At 42.7% G+C, this 22,160-nt stretch overlaps 1 protein-coding gene across 2 annotated transcripts; it reads right to left on the bottom strand.

Annotated features, from left to right (window-relative positions):
* Positions 1 to 3: 3 nt before the first annotated feature.
* LOC142495420 (uncharacterized) lies at positions 4 to 21,771 on the bottom strand. 2 transcript variants are annotated; one of them, XM_075600908.1, is made up of 9 exons: positions 21,650 to 21,771; positions 20,036 to 20,124; positions 19,800 to 19,865; positions 17,082 to 17,129; positions 16,167 to 16,208; positions 15,842 to 15,907; positions 14,828 to 14,875; positions 11,040 to 11,072; positions 4 to 1,274 (listed from the first exon to the last, which is right to left on the bottom strand). In XM_075600908.1, the coding sequence occupies exons 1-9, from the start codon at positions 21,696 to 21,698 to the stop codon at positions 84 to 86; spliced, it is 1,632 nt and encodes a 543-aa protein (XP_075457023.1). In that variant the 5' UTR covers positions 21,699 to 21,771; the 3' UTR covers positions 4 to 83. The 2 variants fall into 2 exon arrangements, with proteins under 2 accessions (XP_075457023.1, XP_075457024.1); XM_075600909.1 differs by lacking the exon at positions 11,040 to 11,072.
* Positions 21,772 to 22,160: the final 389 nt, after the last annotated feature.

Below are 22,160 nucleotides of genomic sequence, written 5' to 3'. Positions count from 1 at the left end.
CAGTCCTCCGAGCCCTCCATTCGGTCCTCCGAGCCCTCCAGTCAGTCCCCCGAGCCCTCCAGTCAGTCCTCCGAGCCCTCCAGTCAATCCTCGAGCCCTCCATTTGGTCCTCCGAGCCCTCCAGTTAGTCCCCCGAGCCCTCCAGTTAGTCCTCCGAGCCCTCCAGTCAGTCCTCCGAGCCCTCCAGTCAGTCCTCCATTCTGTCCTCCGAGCCCTCCAGTCAGTCCTCCGAGCCCTCCAGTCAGTCCCCCGAGCCCTCCAGTCAGTCCCCCGAGCCCTCCAGTCAGTCCTCCGAGCCCGCCAGTCAGTCCTCCAATCTGTCCTCCGAGCCCTCCAGTCAGTCCTCCGAGCCCTCCAGTCAGTCCTCCGAGCCCTCCAGTCAGTCCTCCGAGCCCTCCAGTCAGTCCTCCGAGCCCTCCATTCAATCCTCCGAGCCCTCCAGTCAGTCCTCCGAGCCCTCCAATCGGTCCCCCGAGCCCTCCAGTCAGTCCTCCGAGCCCTCCAGTCAGTCCCCCGAGCCCTCCAGTCAGTCCTCCGAGCCCTCCAGTCAGTCCTCCGAGCCCTCCAGTCAGTCCTCCAAGCCCTCCAGTCAGTCCTCCGAGCCCTCCAGTCGGTCCCCCGAGCACTCCAGTCAGTCCTCCGAGCCCTCCTGTCACTCCTCCAAGTGCTCCATTCGGTCCTCCGAGCAGTCCTGTCACTCCTCCAAGAACTCTATTCAGTCCTCCAAGCACTCCATTCGGTCCTCCAAGCACTCCAGTCACTCCTCCGAGCCCTCCAGTTGGTCCTCCGAGCCCTCCTGTCACTCCTCCAAGCACTCCTGTCGGTCCTCCAAGCACTCCAGTCACTCCTCCGAGCCCTCCAGTTGGTCCTCCGAGCAGTCCTGTCACTCCTCCAAGCACTCCAGTCGGTCCTCCGAGCAATCCTGTCATTCCTCCCAGCACTCCATTCAGTCCTCCGAGCACTCCAGTCGGTCCCCCGAGCACTCCAGTTAGTGTTCCAAGCCCTCCAGTCGGTCCCCCAAGCACTCCATTAAGTCCTCCGAGCCCTCCAGTCAGTCCTCCAAGCCCGCCAGTCCGTCCTCCGAGCCCTCCAGTCAGTCCTCCAAGACTTATCAGTCCTCTGAGCTCTCTTATTACTCCACCTAAAAGATCTGAATTCTCACTTAACAGTGCACCTGGGAGTTTATTTCCTCGTATTAGTTCTCTTAAAGCTCCAGATGTCCCTCCAATTGTTTCTGTTAATCCACCAAGTTCTGGAACACCATTGATATAATTCTACATGAAAAAAAAAACACAAACTGAATCAGAATTATCAAAGAGTCACGTGATCATTATTGAGTTCTGCCAAATTAAGGTTATGTATAAAAGTATTGCAGGTGCAAAACTGGGGAAAAACGTAAGCATAAACATTTTCTTTCTTTAAAGATAAAAGTCCCATAGCATACAATGGGGCCTATTATAGTAGCCTCAATGAGTTCGCTCCTACATCGCAAGGTTTTGCATGTTCTCGCCGAATGGTTTGTCAGTTCAGTTATCACTGAGTAGTAAGTAGGATTTCAATTTTCGCGGACGTGAGGAGTGGAGCTAATTCGTTGTTTGCACATGTTTTTATCATATTAAATGTTCTTTTTTATTTTCCTTACTGGTTCTGTTTTCCTACCTCTGAGGAATTATTCATTTTCTTGTTTATTAATATAGCCTGCTCTTATTATTAACAATATTACACTATGTTGTTTTTTCTATCTCTTTTTTGCATATGCTGATTATCACTTCAAGTACCTATGGACTGATTTGGATATTTACTTGCGTATCACTAGGGTGACCAGATTTAAAAAAGTAAAAACCGGGACACAGTAAAAAAAATTTTTATAAAACAAATGATGTCACCAACTGCGCCCCTTCTCCTTGGTCTCTCTACCCCGCTCTGTCCCCCCCTTCTCACACACACACAGAACCCTTTCTCTCTCCCTCCCTTCATATCCCTCTATTCTCGTTCCCCCCACCCCTACATTCTCATTCCACCCTTCCCTGTCTCTCTCTCTCCCCCATTCTGTCTCTCTTCCCCCCTCCCCCCCATTCTCTCTCTCTCCCCCCCAATTCTCTCTCTCCCCCCATTCTCTTTCTCTCTCTCTGTCTCTCTCTCATCCCTCATTCTCATTCTCTCTCTCATTCTCTCTCTCTCCCCCATTCTCTCTCTCCCCCCATTCTCTGTCTCCTCCCCTCTCTCTCTCCCCCTCTCCCTCTTCCCCCTCTCTCTCTTCCCCCTCTCTCTTCCCCCCTCTCTCTCTCTCCCCCCACATTCTCTCCCCCCACATTCTCTCTCTCCCTCTCTCCCCCATTCTCTCCCTCTCTCCCCCATTCTCTCCCTCTCCCCCCCTCTCCTCTCCCATCCCTCTCTCCCCCCTCTCTTCTCCCCTCCCTCTCTCCCCTCTCTCCTCTCCCCTCCCTCTCTCCCCCTCTCATTCTGTCTCTCCTCCATTTTCTGTCTCTCTCCCCCCCATTCTCTGTTTCTCTCTCTTCCCCCCTTCTCTGTGTGTCTCTCTCTCCCCTCCATTCTCTGTCTCTCTGCCTCCCCCCATTCTCTGTCTCTCTACCCATTCTTTGTCTCTCTCTCTTCCCCATTCTTTGTCTCTCTCTCCCCTCCCCCATTCTCTGTGTCTCTCCTCCATTTTCTGTTTCTCTCTCCCCCCCATTCCCTGTCTGTCTATCTCTCCCCTCCATTCTCTGTCTCAATCCCCCAATTCTCTTTCTCAATCCCCCCATTCTCTATGTCTTCCCCCATTCTCTGTGTCCCCACCCCCCCATTCTCTCTCTCCCCCTAATTCTCTCTCCCCCTTTCTCTCCCTCTCCCCCATTCTCTCCCTCTCCTCTCCCCCATTCTCAGTGTCTCTCCTCCATTTTCTGTCTCTCTCCCCCCATTCTGTCTCTCTCCCCCCCCCCATTCTCTGTCTGTCTCTCTCTCTCTCTCTCTCTCCTCCCATTCTCTGTCTCTCTCTCCACCCCCCATTCTCTGTCTCTCTCTCCCCCCTCCATTCTGTCTGTCTCCCCCATTCTCTGTCTCTCTCCCCCCATTCTCTGTGTCTTCCCCCATTCTGTGAAACCCTCCATTCTCCCTCTCAACTCCCCCCATTCTCTCCTCCCCCATTCTCTCTCTCTCCTCCCCCATTCTCTCACTCCCCCGTCCATTCTCTCTCTTCCCCCATTCTCTCTCTCCTTCCCCATTCTCTCTCTCTCTCCTCCCCCATGCTCTCTTTCCATTCTCTCTCTCCCCTTATTATCTCTCTCCCCCCATTCTCTCTCTCTTCCCCCCCATTCTCTCTCTCCCCCATTCTCTCTCCCCCCCATTATCTCTCTTCACCCCCCCACACATTCTCGGCTCTCTCTCCCCCCCATTCTCACCCCCCCCCCTCCATGCTCTCCCCCCCATTCTCACCCCCCATTCTTTATCTCTCTCCCCCACCCCCTATTCTCATCTCTCTCTCCCCCCCCCATTCTCAGCTTTCTGTCCCCCTATTCTCTCTCTCCTCCCCCATTCTCTCTCTCTACCCTCCATGATCTCCCCCCCATTCTCACCCCCCCCCCCATTCTCACCCCCCCCATTCTCTGTCTCTCTCCCCCACCCCCTATTCTCATCTCTATCCCCTTCATTCTCTGTCTCTCTCTCTCCCCCACCCCATTCTGTGTGTCTCTCTCTCTCCCATTCTTTGTCTCTCTCTCCCCATTCTCTGTCTCTCTCTCTCCCCCATTCTCTCCCTCTCTCCCCCATTCTCTCCCTCTCTCCCCCCTCTCCTCTCCCCCCCTCTCCTCTCCCCTCCCTCTCTCCCCCTCTCATTCTGTGTCTCATCTCCATTTTCTGTCTCTCTCCCCCCCCATTCTCTGTCTCTCTCTCTCTTCCCCCGTTCTCTGTGTGTCTTTCTCTCCCCTCCATTCTCTGTCTCTCTGCCTCCCCCCATTCTCTGTCTCTCTCCCCATTCTTTGTCTCTCTCTCTCCCCCATTCTTTGTCTCTCTCTCCTCTCCCCCATTCTCTGTGTCTCTCCTCCATTTTCTGTTTCTCTCTCCCCCCCCCATTCTCTGTCTGTCTCTCTCTCCCCTCCATTCTCTGTCTCAAACCCCCAATTCTCTGTCTCAATCCCCCCATTCTCTATGTCTTCCCCCATTCTCTGTGTCTCCCCCCCCATTCTCTCTCTCCCCCCAATTCTCTCTCCCCCATTCTCTCCCTCTCCCCCATTCTCTCCCTCTCCTCTCCCCCATTCTCAGTGTCTCTCCTCCATTTTCTGTCTCTCTCCCCCTCCCATTCTCTGTCTGTCTCTCTCTCTCTCCCTCCATTCTCTGTCTCTCTCTCCCCCCACCATTCTCTCTCTCTCTCTCCCCTCCATTCTGTCTGTCTCCCCCATTCTCTGTCTCTCTCCCCCCATTCTCTGTGTCTTCCCCCATTCTGTGAAACCCTCCATTCTCTCTCTCACCCCCCCATTCTCTCCTCCCCCATTCTCTCTCTCTTCTCCCCCATTCTCTCTCTCCCCCGTCCATTCTCTCTCTTCCCCCATTCTCTCTCTCTCCTTCCCCATACTCTCTCTCTCTCCTCCCCCCATGCTCTCTTCCCATTCTCTCTCTCCCCCCATTCTGTCCCACCTCCCTTCCCCCCATTCCCTCTCTATCTCCCATTCTCTCTCCCCCACACATTCTCTCTCTCCCCCCCCATTCTCTCTCTCTCTCTCTCTCTCTCTCTTTCTTCCCCCCATTCTCTCTCTCCCCCATTCTCTCTCCCCCCCCCATTATCTCTCTTCACCCCCCTCCCCCACATTCTCGGATCTCTCTCCCCCCCATTCTCAGCTCTGTCCCCCTATTCTCTCTCTCCTCCCCCATTCTCTCTCTCTCTATCCCCCATGCTCTCCCCCCCCATTCTCAACCCCCCTCCATGCTCTCCCCCCCATTCTCACCCCCCCCCATTCTCTATCTCTCTCCCCCACCCCCTATTCTCGTCTCTCTCCCCCCCATTCTCGGCTCTCTGTCCCCCTATTCTCTCTCTCCTCCCCCATTCTCTCTCTCTGCCCTCCATGATCTCCCCCCCATTCAACCGCCCCCCATTCTCACCCCCCTCATTCTCTGTCTCTCTCCCCCACCCCCTATTCTCATCTCTATCCCCTTCATTCTCTGTGTCTCTCTCTCCCCCACCCATTCTGTGTGTCTCTCTCTCCCATTCTTTGTCTCTCTCTCCCCATTCTCTGTCTCTCTTTCTCCCCTGCATTCTCTGTCTCTCTCTCCCCTCCATTCTGTCTCTCTCACTCCCTCCCCCTTTCTCTGTCTCTCCTCCATTTTCTGTCTCTTTCCCCTCCATTCTCTGTCTCTCTTCCCTCCATTCTCTGACTCTCTCTCCCATTCTCTGTCTCCCCCCATTCTGTCTCTCTCCCCCCACTCTTTGTGTCTCTCTCTCCACCCCCCACTCTGTGCCCCTCTTCCCATGCTGTGCCCCTCTCCCGATGCTGTGCCTCTCTCCCCACAATGTTTCTCCCCATCCTATGCCTGTGCCTCTCTCTGTCTCTCTATGCTGTGCCTGTGCCTCTCTCTGTGTCTCTCCCCATGCTGTGTCTCTCCCCATGCTGTGCCTGTGTGTGTCTCTCTCTCTGCCTCTCCTCATGCTGTGCCTGTGCCTCTCCCCCCCTATTGTGTGAGTGTGTGTCTGTGTCCCCCATTCTGGACCATACCTGCATGGGTGGGGGAAGCCATCTTGAGCCCTGGCAGCAGACACCGGAAGTTCTCACTGACACTTCCGGGTCTCACTGCTGGGCTCCGCAGCTTAGTCCCGGCCCCTGCTCTCCTCCATGCATTGTCTGCTCTCTGCTGCCCCCCCTGCTCTGATGGTCAAAAGCGGAACAACCACAAAAACCGGAACATTTTACAGCATGCAGGGCAGCCGGGCAGAGACTAAAAAACCGGGACAGAGGTTAAAAAAAGGGACAGAGGTTAAAAAAACGGGACTGTCCCGGCTAAACCGGGACACCTGGTCACCCTACGTATCACAGTTACGGTGATAATTTTCTTGTTCTAAGTATTTAGCACTTACAGATAGTTGGTATCTCAACAATCTTTATTATATTATAGGCGCCGTCCAGTACTGTTTGTTCACTGTGTGTTTTTCTGCCTTGTGTGGTCAGAATCACTGGCGAGGTAGCCATAATAATATCACTGTAATAATCTTGTTTTAGTATTTAAGCACTATATTATTAGTTACATTCACCATTCATATATTAGAATAGCGCAGCACATATGTTTTTTTCTTTAGTTCAGTTATCACGGTATTCAGAAAGAATCCGAACCCATTTCAAACCAACCGGCAAGAAAATGTCAAAACCGCTCGGTGAAGCAGCAAACTCATCTCAGCCTCTCTCAAAGTTCTCTCCTGTGCAATCTGGCGGCAGAGCTGCACAGAGAGAGCCGCCTCTCCCTGCACATTTATCGCCAGCGATCGCAGTGTTTCAATTAAAATTTTAATACTAGTGTACGTGAGCAGGAGGTTTCAGGGCAGAACCGCATGATTTCAAGTCCGGGGACCCCCTGCTTCCCGAGATACAGGCCCAGATATGGGGAGCCGATATCTCCGATGCATTTAAATGTCCTTGTCACGTGACGCGGGACATTTAAACAATGCATGGGGATACCGGCACCCCATGACGAGGCCTGTATCTCGGGAAGCAGGAGGTCCCCGGACCTGAAATCAACGCGGTTCTGCTCTGGAAACCCCCTGCTCACACACATATTAGTATTAAAACTTAAATATAAACAGCTTCATTACCTTAGTGGCTAGCCGCTAAGGCAATGAAAGGATTCAACTTCAATAGCCTGTTTATTGGGGGAAGAAGGGGTGGATGAAAGGGGTAGTAGCCCCAAGGTGGGTGGGTGGTTAGGCCTGCCGGGAAGGTTGCAGGAGGAGTTAACTCTTTTGGGTGGGAACCACTATGTAAAGAAGGGGCTACCAGTCCCGCTACCCACCCGGAAGGCCTAAACACCCACCCTTGGGACAACTGCCCCTTCACCCAATCCCTCTACCCCCAATAAACATTAAAAAAAAACAACCCTAATAGCCACCTCCACTACTTCAACACCCCCCACCTCCCCCCAATACATACAATACAGTAATGGGCAAAATTACTATTATGGATAACAGTGCCTTTGCTCATTCAAAATAAAACATTTGCCAGCAGCATAAAGTAAATAAAACTTCTACTTACCCCTGCCAGGATGAAGGGCATCCTCATCACCATTCTCCGCGTCCATGTCCTCCGTTGGCAGGAACATAAGAAGAAAAAATACAATCTAATGGCCCCTAACTCCTTAATCACCTTATTAATTAGTAACCGCTATAGTAATTAAGAGGTGAACCCACCTCCCCCGCTACCCACCCAGGAGGCCTAACCACCCACCCCTGGATCACTATCCCCACCCTCTACCCATTGATTGACACAGTGGTACATCATGCCCATATAATATGGGCATGATAAGCCACTATAGCAGTCAATAAGCTACCTAAAAAAAAAAAAGACACAACAATAGAAGAAATACAGAAGCACCTAACCAACATAAGAATAAAATAAATTAAACCGCTAATCAACAGAACAATTAACTAAATTAAACACTAAAACAATCCTAAAATGGAATAACAACAAGACCACAAATACATAACACTTTACTCAAAACAATAAACAGAAATAGAAAAAAGAACAAATAATACAAAAAAAAATTGTCAAAAAATGCATTGGCCATCACTGTATTTATCTATACCCTAAAGGGGCATAGATAAATACATCAGCAGTAAATGGGCAAGCAAAAACATACAAAAAAATACAATCAAAAATCCTGTAAAATTAAAATTACATACATTCAATATTTTTCTTACCTTTAGAAGTCTTCACCCTTCGAATCCAGCGAATCAGCAAGCTCTTGACCAAAGACGCAATCCTCCAACATCCTCAGCGATGCTCCGCATTCAGGCAAAACAACTTATTTCTTCCATCTTCTTTTCTTCCATCTTCAATCTTCTTTCTTTGTAACCCAATGTAACCCCATGTTAAATCAAAAACGGATGTTGACTCGTCGGCTTCTTAAGATAAAATGAGACAGAACAGGCCTTATGTAAGGCCTGTGATGTCACATTTTAGGGTCGGATGATATGTTCCAGTTTTTTACAAAGGATGTGACATAATCCCTTAAAGTTATGTCACATCCTTTGTAAAAAATGGAACGTCACATGGTACAGGAATCAATGGGATTGTCTTCAATTCCATTGGTTCCTGTACCATGTGATGGCAGCCATTTGGTTTTAAGGATGAGACGTACCTCCCTTGGAGATGATGTCATATCCTTAAAAAAAAATTAAAGTCTGTCACATGGTACAGCGGTACAGCATCCATTCAGAATGGACCTGTACCATCTAACCCTAAAATGTGATATCACAGGCCTTATATAAGGCCTGTTCCGTCTCATTTTATTTTAAGAAGCTTCCGAGTCAACATCAATTTTGGATTTAGCATGGGGTTACATTGGATTACAAAGAAAGAAGATTGAAGATGGAAGAAAGAAGATTTTTTTACCTGATCGTTGAGGATGTTGAAGGATGGCATCTTTGGATGAGAGCTTCCTGATATGCCTGGATTCAGAGGGTAAAAACTTCTAATGGTAAGACAAATATTGAATAAATGTCATTTTAATTTTTCAGGTTTTTTTTGTTGTAGTTTTTATTTTTATGTTTTTGATTGCGCATTGACTGCTAATGTATGAATATGTGTCCCTTTAGAGTATAGATAAATACAGTGAAAGGCAATGCATTTTTTTTCAAATGCTTGTTTTGAATTAATTGTTAGGTCTTCTATTTCTGTTTATTGTTTTGATTTAATTGTTATGTATCTGTAGGGCTTTTTATAAATAAAATTTTCAGCTAGGTTAGGCATTTAATTTACTTGTTCTGTTTGTTAGGGGTTACATTTCTTTTATTGTTGTATATTTTGGAGCCTATTGATTTGTTTTTTATGTTTCCCATTGACTGTAATAGTGGCTTATCATGCCCATATTATATGTACCACTGTTCCAATAAATGGGAAGTGGCTGTGAATAGTGGCCCCGGGTGAGTGGTTTGGCCTCCCAGGTAGGTAGCGGGGGAGGGGGTTAACCCCTTAATTACTATAGAGGTTACTAATCGGTAAGGTGATAAAGGGGTTAGGCGCCATTAGATTATATTTTTTCTTGTTGTGTTACTGCCAACGGAAGACATAAACATGGACATGGAGAATGGTGAGGAGGAGTCCTGTCATCCTAGCAGGGGTAAGTAGAAGTTTTATTTACTTTATGCTGCTGTATTTTGTTTTATTTTGAATGGGCAAATGCACTATTATCCAGATCTGGATAATAGTAATTTTGCCCATTACTGTACTGCAATGGTAGTTAGGGATATAGGGGCTTCCCATTCCTTGCCATTGGGTTATCTTTGCTCCCATTGAGGGCATAGGTAACCACACTGGCAAAATGGGTGTATTGGTTAGGATTGTGTTTTTATTGTGATTTATGTTTATTGTGGGTTGCAGGGATGGGTGAAGGTGGTGTTTGGCCCACGGTGGGTGTTTATACATACCAGGTGGGCAGCGGAAGTGTTAACCAACTTATCAAGGCTTTTTGAATAGCTACCTTGTTAGAACAGCTCAAAAGCCTCGATAAGTTGGTTATCAAAGCTACTAGAATATGCCCTAATGTGTTTCTTTTTTTTTTGCTTGATAGATATGGAGTGTTTTTTTATTTTGCTGCTGCATTTTTTCCCCATATTTACATCTGTGAGACTTTGATACATAGACTCTTTGTGTTACATTTGATCAAAAAATGATACCTGTTAGAATTACACAGCTGGTAGTACAGAATATATAATTTTTGTCTGTCAACTTTGAGATAGAAGTGGATACCATTTAAGATTGGGGAGTGTATTTCAAAATTAATTTGTGTTTATTTTTTATTCCAAATAGTACTACTGTATTTTAACTGATTAGAGTATCCAATTATTCTTTAATTGACAGGATTACAGTAGGTGGTTAACTTGAAGTAGTCTGTATATATATAATGACAATTGATGCAGCACTTACTTTATAAAGGCAAGATATCTTTAATAATTATAAATATCCCAAGAGACTTGTATTGCGGTGTAGGGGGTGAAATTGTGGGTGTAGTGCAATTGTGTGTGTGCCGGGGAGAGAGAGGAGAGAGAGGAGAGAGAGGAGAGAGAGGAGAGAGAGAGGAGAGAGAGAGAGGAGAGAGAGAGGAGAGAGAGAGAGGAGAGAGAGGAGAGAGAGAGGAGAGAGAGAGGAGAGAGAGAGAGGAGAGAGAGGAGAGAGAGAGGAGAGAGAGAGGAGAGAGAGGAGAGAGAGGAGAGAGAGAGGAGAGAGAGGAGAGAGAGGAGAGAGAGAGGAGAGAGAGAGGAGAGAGAGAGGAGAGAGAGAAGAGAGAGAGAGAAGAGAGAGAGGAAGAGAGGGAGGAAGAGATAGGGGAAGAGATAGGGGAAGAGATAGGGGAAGAGAGAGGGGAAGAGAGAGGGGAAGAGAGAGGGGAAGAGAGAGGGGAAGAGAGAGGGGAAGGAAGAGAGATTGGAAGGAAGAGAGATTGGAAGGAAGAGCGAGGGGAAGGAAGAGAGAGGGGAAGGAAGAGAGAGGGGAAGAGAGGGGAAGGAAGAGAGAGGGGAAGAGAGGGGAAGGAAGAGAGGGGAAGGAAGAGAGAGGGGAAGAGAGAGGGGAAGAGAGAGGGGAAGAGAGAAAGGAAGAGAGAGGGGAAGAGAGAGGGGAAGAGAGAGAGGAAGAGAGAGAGGAAGAGAGAAATGTGTGAGTGAGAGAGAGAAATGTAAGAGAGAGAGAAATGTGTGAGTGAGAGAGAGAAATGTGGGAAAGTTAGTCAGTGTGTGTGTGATCGAGACGGGGAGGGAATGAGGGAGAGAGGCAGTAAGTGAGTCAGTGAGAGAAAGGAGGGAGAGAGAGAGGAGAGGTGTGTGTGTGGGGGGGGGGGGGGGGGTTTACCAGTATTGCAGATACTTTTAACAGAAGTGGTTTCTAAAAAGAAAGATAAAACAGAGGGATTAAAATGCAGACTTCTGGAAATCAGAACAATAAAATCCCAGAGAAATATTTTTGTTGCCTTTGGTGATTCTGTATGTTGAGATATATTGTGATATACTTCTACAATACTGCCATTTAAAGCTGCAGTTCAGTTTTTTTTTTTTTTTTTTTTTTTTTTTTACTTAAATAGTTTCATGTGTGCAATCTCTAATTACCTAAAGAACTGTATAGCTGCAGGTCAATTCGTTCTCCATGTATTGATCGGCGAAATTTGGTGACATCATTAGTGAAGGGATCTGTTTTTCTTCTGCTTCTTTCTCTCAGTGGAAGCTCATGAATATTCATGAGCATTCCTGCACTGACATGTGCTAGAGGGAGGGCAGGGCTGACAAAGGGGTGTGCCAGGGCTTGTGACAGGACATGAAGGGGCAGTGCCTTAGCAAATGGTTGTTAAAATAGAATACAAGAAAATTGGTCTTTCAAAGTTGTTGTTTTAAAAACAGAAAATGCTAAAAGTATTTTTTCTTACTACAGAACTGATTTATTAAAAAAAACACATATGCAGGATATTGACTGAACTTCAGCTTTAAGGCTAAAGGAAACTCTGATTTTCTGATCTGAGTTGTGTTGTGAAATAAATTATTACATTACTCAATTATTACACTAGCAGAAAACAAGACATTTGTATTTTTAAGTAAAGTAAATATCTTAATTAATCAATCCACTTGTTGTATAGCAACATTAGTTAACCATGTAATGAATTTAATACCAATACAACCTATTATGAACAGATATAATTGTGGGTAACAACTGTGTTGATACTGGCTATGCCATAAGACGCATACTGTAGACGTTTTCCTTCAGGAATATTGCAAGTTGTATGGTGTCTTCTAACAAAGAGATTTCAGGACTCAAACATAGCTTTGGTACAGTAGGTGTTATGGCCTTGTCCCCAAGCAAGCCAGCTATTACTGTACTGTACATTCTTTTATTTGTATTTTATTTATGTTGTAACATTTTCATAACATTTAGTGTACTGTAACTGAAGTATAATTTTTTAAATCCTATTTTAAAATACATGTATTCCTGTTGGATGTCTGAATCTATTTATGAATTCTAGTTTTTCATTTATTTATATGCCTGTTCTTGTCAATTCAAAATTGAAATCTCTTTATGAATGGGTAACTGCATTGCAGAACACTTAAGAGCAGCTAGTTTGCATACATTAGTTCTCAATATCAAATACAGAGTTAAAGCTGCAGTTCATGCAATGCTTTTTTTCTTTCAATATGTGCATCAATACAATCTACAAACTGACAAGTGATTAGCTAAGATGCTGATCGATCCGTTCTGTAATCGATCTCTGAAATTCAACTGGGGGTTCACTACACTGGCGACACACTTTATTCGAGCTCGGCTAGTCCCACGAATTCGGGTATACTCGGGTGTATGAGGTTTGTGACTGTTTTCTGCCCGAGTGCATTGCGTTATTTTCCAGGCAGGGATTGAAGCATTTTATTCCCGCTGGCTGCAATACTGCACAGTATATATATATATACTGCATTACAATTCATGAATTTATGCCATCTGGTAGACACGCGAAGCATTGCAGCCTATTAAATCCTAATCATTATCATTTAACAGATCAGCCGCCCGTCAGCCAGGCATGAACCATGGCTGGGAAGGCAAACGCAACGGGGCTTGTCAGAGGTGAGGAGCGCCGCATTCCAGGTATCTGCCAGGTACAAACTGGGTATTTGCTCGAATAAAGTGTGTCGCAGCAGTAAATGCATTTGGGTAATCTTCTGCTGCTCTGGCAGGAACTAGATTCAATTGGTTCACTGCAAGGACAGGGCTCAAAAAAGGTGATGCTGTTGCAGAAGGGGAAGGGGATGTGACATTGTATATGGTTGCTATAGGAACAAAATGCTTGTTACATTTAATAAGTAAAGACACTGGCACTGAAGCATGGGAACCTAGTTCAATTCCCGGTGTCGGCTCCATGTGACCTTGGGCAAGTCACTTTATCTCCCTTTGCCTTGGCATCACAAAACAAAGATTGTAAGCACTACGGGGCAGGGACTTCGTCTGCAAAATGTCTCTGTAAAATGCTACGTAAAATTAGCAGTGCTATACAAGAACAAATTATTATTATTGTTAAAAATGTCTTTCAAATGGTTTATTTTTTTAAATGCTACACATATTTTCTCATATACATAACTGGTTTATTAAAAAAAACACATGTAGGATATTGCTCTAACTGCATCTTTAACAAAGTATAAATTTACTCAGTACCTAGGGATTTTGCTCACGTAGAAACATTTGTGTACTTTAGTAAGTATAGTTATATAATAATACAGTATGTCATAAATGCACAGCATTTTGGGTCAGTGGGTTTCCTTCATTAAGAATCCCACTACAGTATATGAACAAAATTGTAAATTATAATTTTACATCACACTTACTATCTTTTTCTTTTTGCATCAGATCGATGGCTACGGGTTGTTACTGTACATCTGCACATAATTTTGAGACTCTTTATATGCAGGCCTCACTAGTGCAACTAGATTTTTTAGTGTGGCATCTTTTTTTCTTGTTTTACCCTTATTTGATAGAAACAAAGGGTGAACTGCGCTCTAATAATCGTGATTCAGTGTTATAATGTGATAATACAGTGATATTAATATAATATAATATAAACCTGTTACTTTAATGGTGAGGATATGCTGCTATATTCGTGGAATGACTCCAAGACCAAGGCTAAAGATACAAAGACAAAAGAAACAGCGCAAAAAACCTCATAGTGTAGTATATAAAATTATATTGTGGTAAAACAGGTTAGTATTGCACGTGTGACATGCAGACACACGCTTGAAGCCAGGGACTGAGAGCCTGCTTCCACCGCAAACCACCACAGCTAACACGTCGGGAGACAGCTGTACTCCAATCGGGCTGCTATATCCATGCTGAAGGGCTGCTGCCCTGCATTACGGCGTCCTGAGTGACATCACAAGCGAGACGTGAGAGGAGAAGGGGACTTATCCAGTGATCCTTACCCACCATCTGTTGCTGACTGGTAACATGTCCAAAACATGTACTGCTAGTAACTATTAAATTGATGTACGTGCAATACTCACCTGTTTTACCACAATATAATTTTATATACTACACTATGAGGTTTTTTGCGCTGTTTCTTTTGTCTTTTTACCCTTATTTTAAAGATAGATTTGAGGGCGGCCATCTTGTCCTCTCCAGCAAATCAATGTTATTCTTTATCATTGAAATAATTTTTTGGTCTGCATTATTTTGGTGACATTTTACCCTCTAATAGTCCCAGCTCTGACGACAATATAACATAATATACAGTAAAATGACAGATGCCTTTAGCAAAAAGGTAATGGTATGCAGCTATACCAATATCTTATTCCAAACAAAGAAAAAGGTGACACATATTAGTTATCTGCCCAAACTAGTGAGGTGAAAAAGATAGTTTGTTCCTTAATGTAAACAAGACCCAATATGGTCTGTAGCTATGTAAACGTTTATGCGCATTTGTATATTAAAATTTCACTAAAGTACGGATAATTGTGTAATTTTGACAAAATTGTAAACATACAGTATGCCTGAATGGTGCAATAAAAGATGTTGTCATTTTCCCCCCCAGATATCAAAAATGCAAATAAAAGACGTTAGCAACAAACATTGAAACAGGTTCAAAAGAGACAAATCTAGAACGTAAATTATCTTACCAATAATCCGCACACAGGTATAGTCACGGCATCTAGATTGAGATCTTTCTAAAAAATAAAAAATAGATACAGTAGAGCACATACAGTATACCCATTAAACAGGTATCCAACAACAAGTTTCACATCTGTTTGTAACACTATTTAAACCTATTCCTTAAACTTGCCTTTATAAAGCACTAAAACTAAGGTTCCCAAACATAGGTTCTGGAAAACTAGAGTCACTAGATTTTGAAGATGATCAATGCAGTTCAAAATACACGAGATTGCACATAAAGGAACATTTGTATGCAGGCAAAAGTGGTGCATTCTGCAGCATAAAGTCTGCACAATACTGTAGGTACTGTGTATACTGTATATAAAAAAAAAATGTAAATTAATAGGACTTTTTTTATATATAGATGTATCCCTGCTAGAAAAGTCAACACACTAAATAACAGAGAAAATATTGCATGCGTTAAAGAGATAATGCACACTTCCCATTGTTTTCAATGCAGCTGCAGTTTTTCTTGCGATAAATATACTATAGTAGTAGCATTAACATATCACAATGCTTTAATGGGTGCAATAATGTCTGGTACATTTGTACAGCTGGTGCACTGTTTTACCCCAGATGAGATATTTCCAAAAACAAATCGGTTTATGTTGTAAAGTCTTCCAGCTACAAAATTGGGGCAATACAATTGCACCAGATCCAAAGAAAAAACATTTCTTTCAATATTTTTTTTTCTTTGATTAATATGCAATATTTTGCAACCCTTTTAACTCCAGTATTGTAGCTGGGAGACTTTGACAAGTCACAATTCAAGACTTGTGATAATTTTTATTGAGACTTTTATAAGTACCTCTGTACTGTACTTTGTGTACTTGTGCTTGTGTATAAATTTCTGCACGTTTGAAGTGAAAACATGATTCATGTAGTAAACATGATTACTACAGTTTTTGCTTTTCTCCTATCCATGTTACAGGAATAACACTGTACAGTATGTCTTTAAAAGAGAAATATAAAGTCTTTACCAGCAAGTCAAGCACTGTTCTTAATAGGTTTTGGAGGGCACCATCCACGTCCATAAGTAGATATTCCTAAAAAAAATAGCAAAGTAAATAGCCCAGAAGGCAATGATTCTGAAATGTAATTTTATGTCATTGGATGTACCTTGGCTTTTATTAAAGTATTAACCTTGTCATATTTGGTAGTACTATATGATATCATACAATATTTACTATTGATATCAATGGTAATGAGAGAATTAATAAAATGTACACACAGGACACCCTAAAATAAAAAGAACTAGTACTGTATATGACACAGACTTTATTATTTTAACCAAAAATAACTTACTATAGGTGTATCTCTTCCCATAAGAGTACAGCCGGTAACATTCTGAAAAAGAATATTAACAAAATAGTTAAACATGTTTTACTTCAATAAAATTAAAACAAAAAAATATATAAAATATTTGTGGAAAGGATTTCTCACTACTGCTAATTCATAATCCTAGTTTCATAACAGACTGACCCATACTACATACTGTAGTACAGTATACTGTATGCCATTTAAATGTAATTGCTGCTGCGTACCAATAATATACATACAGTATGCATATACAATAATATGTGGGAGGCCTCTCCAAATATGTTAGGCTTCATTGCCTCACACTCATATGCCCCTATTCAATATTTGCTGCAACACCACTGCTGAGTGCTGATAAAGAGTTCAGCTTTAATTAAATACATTGAACTAGTACAGTAAGTTAGTAAAAGGTGGGCATATGTAATAGGGGACATCACACAAAATATTTTTCACAGCAAATTGCAAAACAACTTAGTTTTACTAATGCCATCCTGTTGTATTCTATATTTCTGTTGACTCAGGTCTAGATTTACTAAACAGTGACATTCCTTATTGCATCTTATGGTTATAAAAATAGAATGAACACTAAGGTTCAATAAGGCTTAAAACCACTTACTATATTTGTGGACGGATATTTCAAGAGTTAGGATAAATAACATGGGTAGATTCACTCAACTTCCAATATGAATGATTCAGGATCAACAAAGTATTCTCGTTTATTTATAATGGTCTATCATATTTCACCAAATATTATTTCAATTATATCCATTCCCTGGGCAATTGTTCAGAACACTGTAATACCTCATTTAGGTATGCAAATAGTTATAAAATAAAATGTCATATTTTAATGCTGATTGCATGATTCCTATAAGTAAACTACAAATGCTAAACTGAAACACTTACCACAAGTCTTTGAATTGCTTTGCGGAGTTCATTTTTGTTTTCCATATCCTAAATAAACAAATAAATAAATAGTACAATTAACAATATTCCAAATAAGTCTTACAGAGGTGTAAGCACATGGTCAAACGGAAGTTATTTTTTCCCTTTGCAAGATGTGTAACTAAAGTAGGTTAGCAATGTTTATTTTTATTTATTTATAAAATGTTTACCAGGAAGTAATACATTGAGATTTACCTCTCGTTTTCAATTAAGTCCTGGGCAAAGTGTTATGATGTACATTGTTTTTATATATATATATGAACAAAAAACAAACAAAAGCGCAAGCTCCATAGCACGTAACTGAGTAAAAAATAAGGTACATTTATTTAAAAAATCAGCAACCCATAAGAATGTGCACTTACAGGATTTCAAACAGAACCATTCGTGGGAGAGAAATCTCTATTGTGGTCATCTGCGGTGGTAGGGTGAGTCCCAGGTTTGCAGAGTGGAAGTAAACAGCCCAGGTTCACCATGAATTGGCAGCAAGATATAAAGGCATCCAATGCCTGCACGTACTTTGCTCCCTCATACAATGATTGCTAACACTTGAAATTACCACCAGCTGGAGCGCAGGGAAGCCAGGGACTCCAAATACACCAACACAAACGTGGTGACGTCACAGCTCTACGCGTTTCGTCACACTGCGGCGACTTCATCAGGAAGGTCTCAATGTGGGACCGAAACGTTGGCTTACGTGTGTCTATGTTTTGAATACAGTTTTTTTGGATTAACCCCGTGCAGTTTGCTGTCTCTTTACTGGTCCTTGGATTGGTTCGTATGCTGTGGCTGTGTGTTTCTCTATGGGACTAGCATCTGCTTTTTTGCTTCATTACAGTGTGCTGACTGGCCTCTTGTGGATTATATATATATAGACATATATATATAGACATATATATAGACATAAATATATATATAGACATATATATATATATATATATATATATAAGACATTGCATGAACAATTAATGATAATATATGTTATACAGTAGGTGTATGTAACAGTTACAGACCAGATTAAAATGTGAGACAGCTTTAGTTCTGAAAGACCTACGACTGGAGGCAGCTTTGAGAGTCTCGGGTAGATTGTTTCAGTTGTGGGGTGCACGATAAGAGAAGGAGGAGCGGCCAAATACATTGTTGATCCTTGGGACCATGAACAGTCTTTTGGAGTCAGATCTCAGGTGATAAGTGCTGCATGTGGTAGGATTGAGGAGCTTGTTCACATTGGCAGGAAGCTTGTCCAGAAAGTATTTGAAGGCAAGACAGGAAAGATGAACTTTGCACCTAGACTCAAGTGATGGCCAGTCTAGTTCCTTGAGCATTTCCCAGTGGTGTGTGTTGTTGTTACATTGGAGGAAAAAGTGGTATATTGAGTTGTAGAGGGTGTCTAGTTTGCTAAGGTGAATTTGGGGATCTGTGCCATATACTATGTCCCCATTGTCTATAATTGGCATTGGCATCTGCTGTGCAATGCACTTCTGACCAGCTGTCTTAGGGATGATTTGTTCCTACAGTTTAAAGCACACTCAGTTTGGCATAGGTTTTGAATGTCAGGGTTACAATGTGAAAACCCAAATGTTAAATGGGAGTCAAACGATATGCCCAGATATTTAAAACTAGTGATGGGCTAGGATGGTATTAGAGTTGGTTCTGATCTGAAACTCCGTCATTGGTAGCTTTAGAAATATAGCTTTGGTCCAAAATACCATTGTTACATTCCTGCTAGTGTTTAAACAGTTTGTTTGGGAAAATTCAGTTTTCAAGTCTCACAAAATCAGATTGAAGTAAGTGTTCAAGGTCAGAGAAGCTAGGGCTGTGTGCATATAAGATTGTGTCATCCACATACAATACATGTGCATTGAAGTTCCCCAGGTAATTGATTAATACTAAAAAGAGTTAGACCCCCAAAACAGAGTTTTTTTGGGGACACTGCAGGTGATATCCAAGGGGTTGGAGTTAGAGCTTGAGATAGAAACATGTTCGGATCTACCTGAAAGGTAGGAGTGACACCAGTTTAAAGCATGTTCCTCTATTTCAGAGCACTGGAGCTGGTTTTACAAGATAACATGACAACAGTATCAGAAGCCTTTGCAAAATCAAGGAATATTGCACCAGTAAGTTGTCCCAGTATCATTCCACACTGGATCTCATTGTAAACTTTTAGTAGGGTAGTTAACATAGAGTGTTTGGGGCAAAAACCAGATTGGAATTGGCTAGGGAAATTTGTCTTGGTATAGTAATCGCTTAATTGGGAGTGAGCACATTTTTCTATGACTTTGGATAGTATTGGGGCAAGAGAGATTGGCCTGTAGTTATTTGAAACAGTGTTTTTGTCCCCACTTCTGAAGATTGGGACAAATCTGGCAGTTTTCCAGGTTTTATGAATATGGCCTGCAGACAAAATAGAGTTGATTAGGGAAGCGAACAGTATGACAATGGCTGGGACACTGGGTCATAGGAACTTTGATAGCAGTAGGTCGGGTCCACATTGGCTGCTTAGTTTTAATTTGAGGAGTGTTTGTGTAATCTCCTCTTCAGAAACTGGGACAAATTGAAAATTGTGGGCAGTGTTGGGAGAGGGTGGGGCTATAGGGGTTCTCTCAGATTGAGCTTAATGAAATGAATGATAGAAAATGGAAAATGAAATATAGAGAATAAGAATTATTCTACAGTACATACCTTGCATCTCTCATATGCACACAGGACATCTGCCAGGAGACTAACAGTTGCTGGCAAATTTCTAGTCTACAAAAAAAGTTAAAGGGTTCTCAGTATACTGTAAACCTGCATGTTTCATTAGCTCCAGAACAGTCTTATTCCAGGGATCAACATCTTATGTTGTTTACCTTGATATTACAGTATTTTGCTAAATTGCCATACAAATCACTTATATCAATTTGATAACTAGTACTTACCAGTGCTATCTGTAGACAAGAAAGATCAATAGTGGGAAGCGGTTGACAGTTTTTTTCACATCTCCTAATGCAATTAGATATGGCTGGAGCTAGAAGATTAATATATAAAACAGCTGTCACAAAACAAAAGTGGTAATTTGAACATTTTAAATTGTATTACTCAGTATTTTAGGTCCACTATGGCTCACTTGAAAAAAATCCCAAATATGTCTCAGAGAATTTGATTATATTTTACCAATTAAAAAGGACGGTTGGGTTGGAGAGAAACTGGATTTCTTAGACCATTACTATACATTAGATGTGCTTATTTTTTTTAACAAAATGTACGAGACAACCGATCTACGAAAGGTCAAAATAAATAAATAATGATATGTGCATTTAATATAATCCCTAACATACCAAGATTATACATATAAATATATAATCTTGGTATGTTAGGGATTATATTAAATGCACATATCATTATTTATTTATACATAGTTACATCATAGTACACAGTTACATAGTAGATGAGGTTGTAAAAAGACATGTGTCCATCAAATTCAACCTATGCTAAATTTAGACGACAGATACGTTATCCTACAGTATATCCGTACTTACTGTCGCGGCCGAGTTTATTCGAGCATTTGCCCGGTCTCGGCCGCGACAGTAACCTGGCGCGCGCCGGGATGTCCCGGGCGCGCGCCGAAGCCTCGGAGGAGAGGCCCGCCGATCGGGGCTTCCCCCTCTCCTCTCTGGGTCCGCCGGGTCCCCCGGAACCCCCTGCCGCCATCCCCCACATCGCGGGACACCAGGGCTCCCTCGGGGAGCCCTGGACGCGCGTGCAGGGGGCGCAGGCACCCAATGACGCGTGACCGCGCATCGGTGACGCGCGGCACGCCGAGGGGATGCCACTAGCAAGCCGGGAAATCTCCCGGCTTGCGGAACTGGCCGCACTCTAATAAAGTGTGCCGCCAGTGTACAGCATATTGATCCAGAGGAAGGCAAACAAAAACCCCAGTGACATATCATTCAATGATATCTCATAAGGGGAAAAAGAAATTCCTTCCTGACTCCAAGGATTGGCAATCAGATTAATCCCTGGATCAACATCCTTCCCATGTATTTATTTGGTATATCCCTGTATAACTTTCCTTTCTGAAAAGATGTCCAACCTTTTTCTGAACAAATCTATTTTATCTGCCATAACAGTCTCCATGGTTAATGAATTCCACATTTTAACTGCCCTTACTGTAAAGAACCGTTTTCGCTGTTGCTGGTGAAATCTCCTTTCCTCCAACCTTAAGGGATGACCCCGAGTCCTTTGTACTGCCCGTGGGATGAATAGTTATTTTGAAAGCTCCTTGTATTGTCCCTGAATATATTTGTATATAGTAATCATATCCCCTCTTAGACGTCTCTTTTCTAATGTAAATACATCTAGTTTAGCTAGCCTCTCCTAATAAGTGAGATTGTCCATCCCCTTTATTAATTTGGTGGCTCTTCTCTGCACTCTCTCTAGTTTCATAATATCTTTTCTAGAGAGTGGGGACCAAAATTGTACTCCATATTCAAGGTGTGGTCTTACTAATGCTTTATAAAGGGGCATTATATTATTATATAAATGTAACTTACAGAAGCAGCAGCTGACGGCTACCAGCAAAAATGAAACAGTTATCTTCATTGTTGCAGCACTTCAGTATTGAGTCTTCAATCTGAACACCTAATTCAAGCAAACCGTTTGCATACTGTAGGAACGTTAAAGCAGCTCTCAATTTATACAAATTGAGCTCAATGAGATCATGGATTACTGTTTACGCCTGCATCATCAGCTGAAGCATAACATGAAATTAACTTTGAAATATTAGATAAAGGATTATTTTTAAATGATAATCTTGATCCCTATTTGTCATGGTATGTTATATGGATGAACACAAATGGCTGCCGCCTTGATGTTTTAGTTTCCCTAAGGTAGAACAAATCAAAAATTATCTTAAAGTTCATATGGAAGATTAGTACAGATTATATGAAATACAATAGATGAACTACTTGCTTCATACATACACTATATGCAATGGGGAAAGCAAAGCAATGGGGAAAACCAGCACAATGCTAAGTTTTAAACAGAGAATGGTACAGTATAAGC

Source organism: Ascaphus truei, chromosome 5, assembly GCF_040206685.1.
Source record: "Ascaphus truei isolate aAscTru1 chromosome 5, aAscTru1.hap1, whole genome shotgun sequence".
NCBI classification, from domain to species: domain Eukaryota; kingdom Metazoa; phylum Chordata; class Amphibia; order Anura; family Ascaphidae; genus Ascaphus; species Ascaphus truei.
The sequence above is the reverse complement of the archived record's forward strand: the minus strand, read 5'-3'. Positions and strand labels throughout refer to the sequence as shown.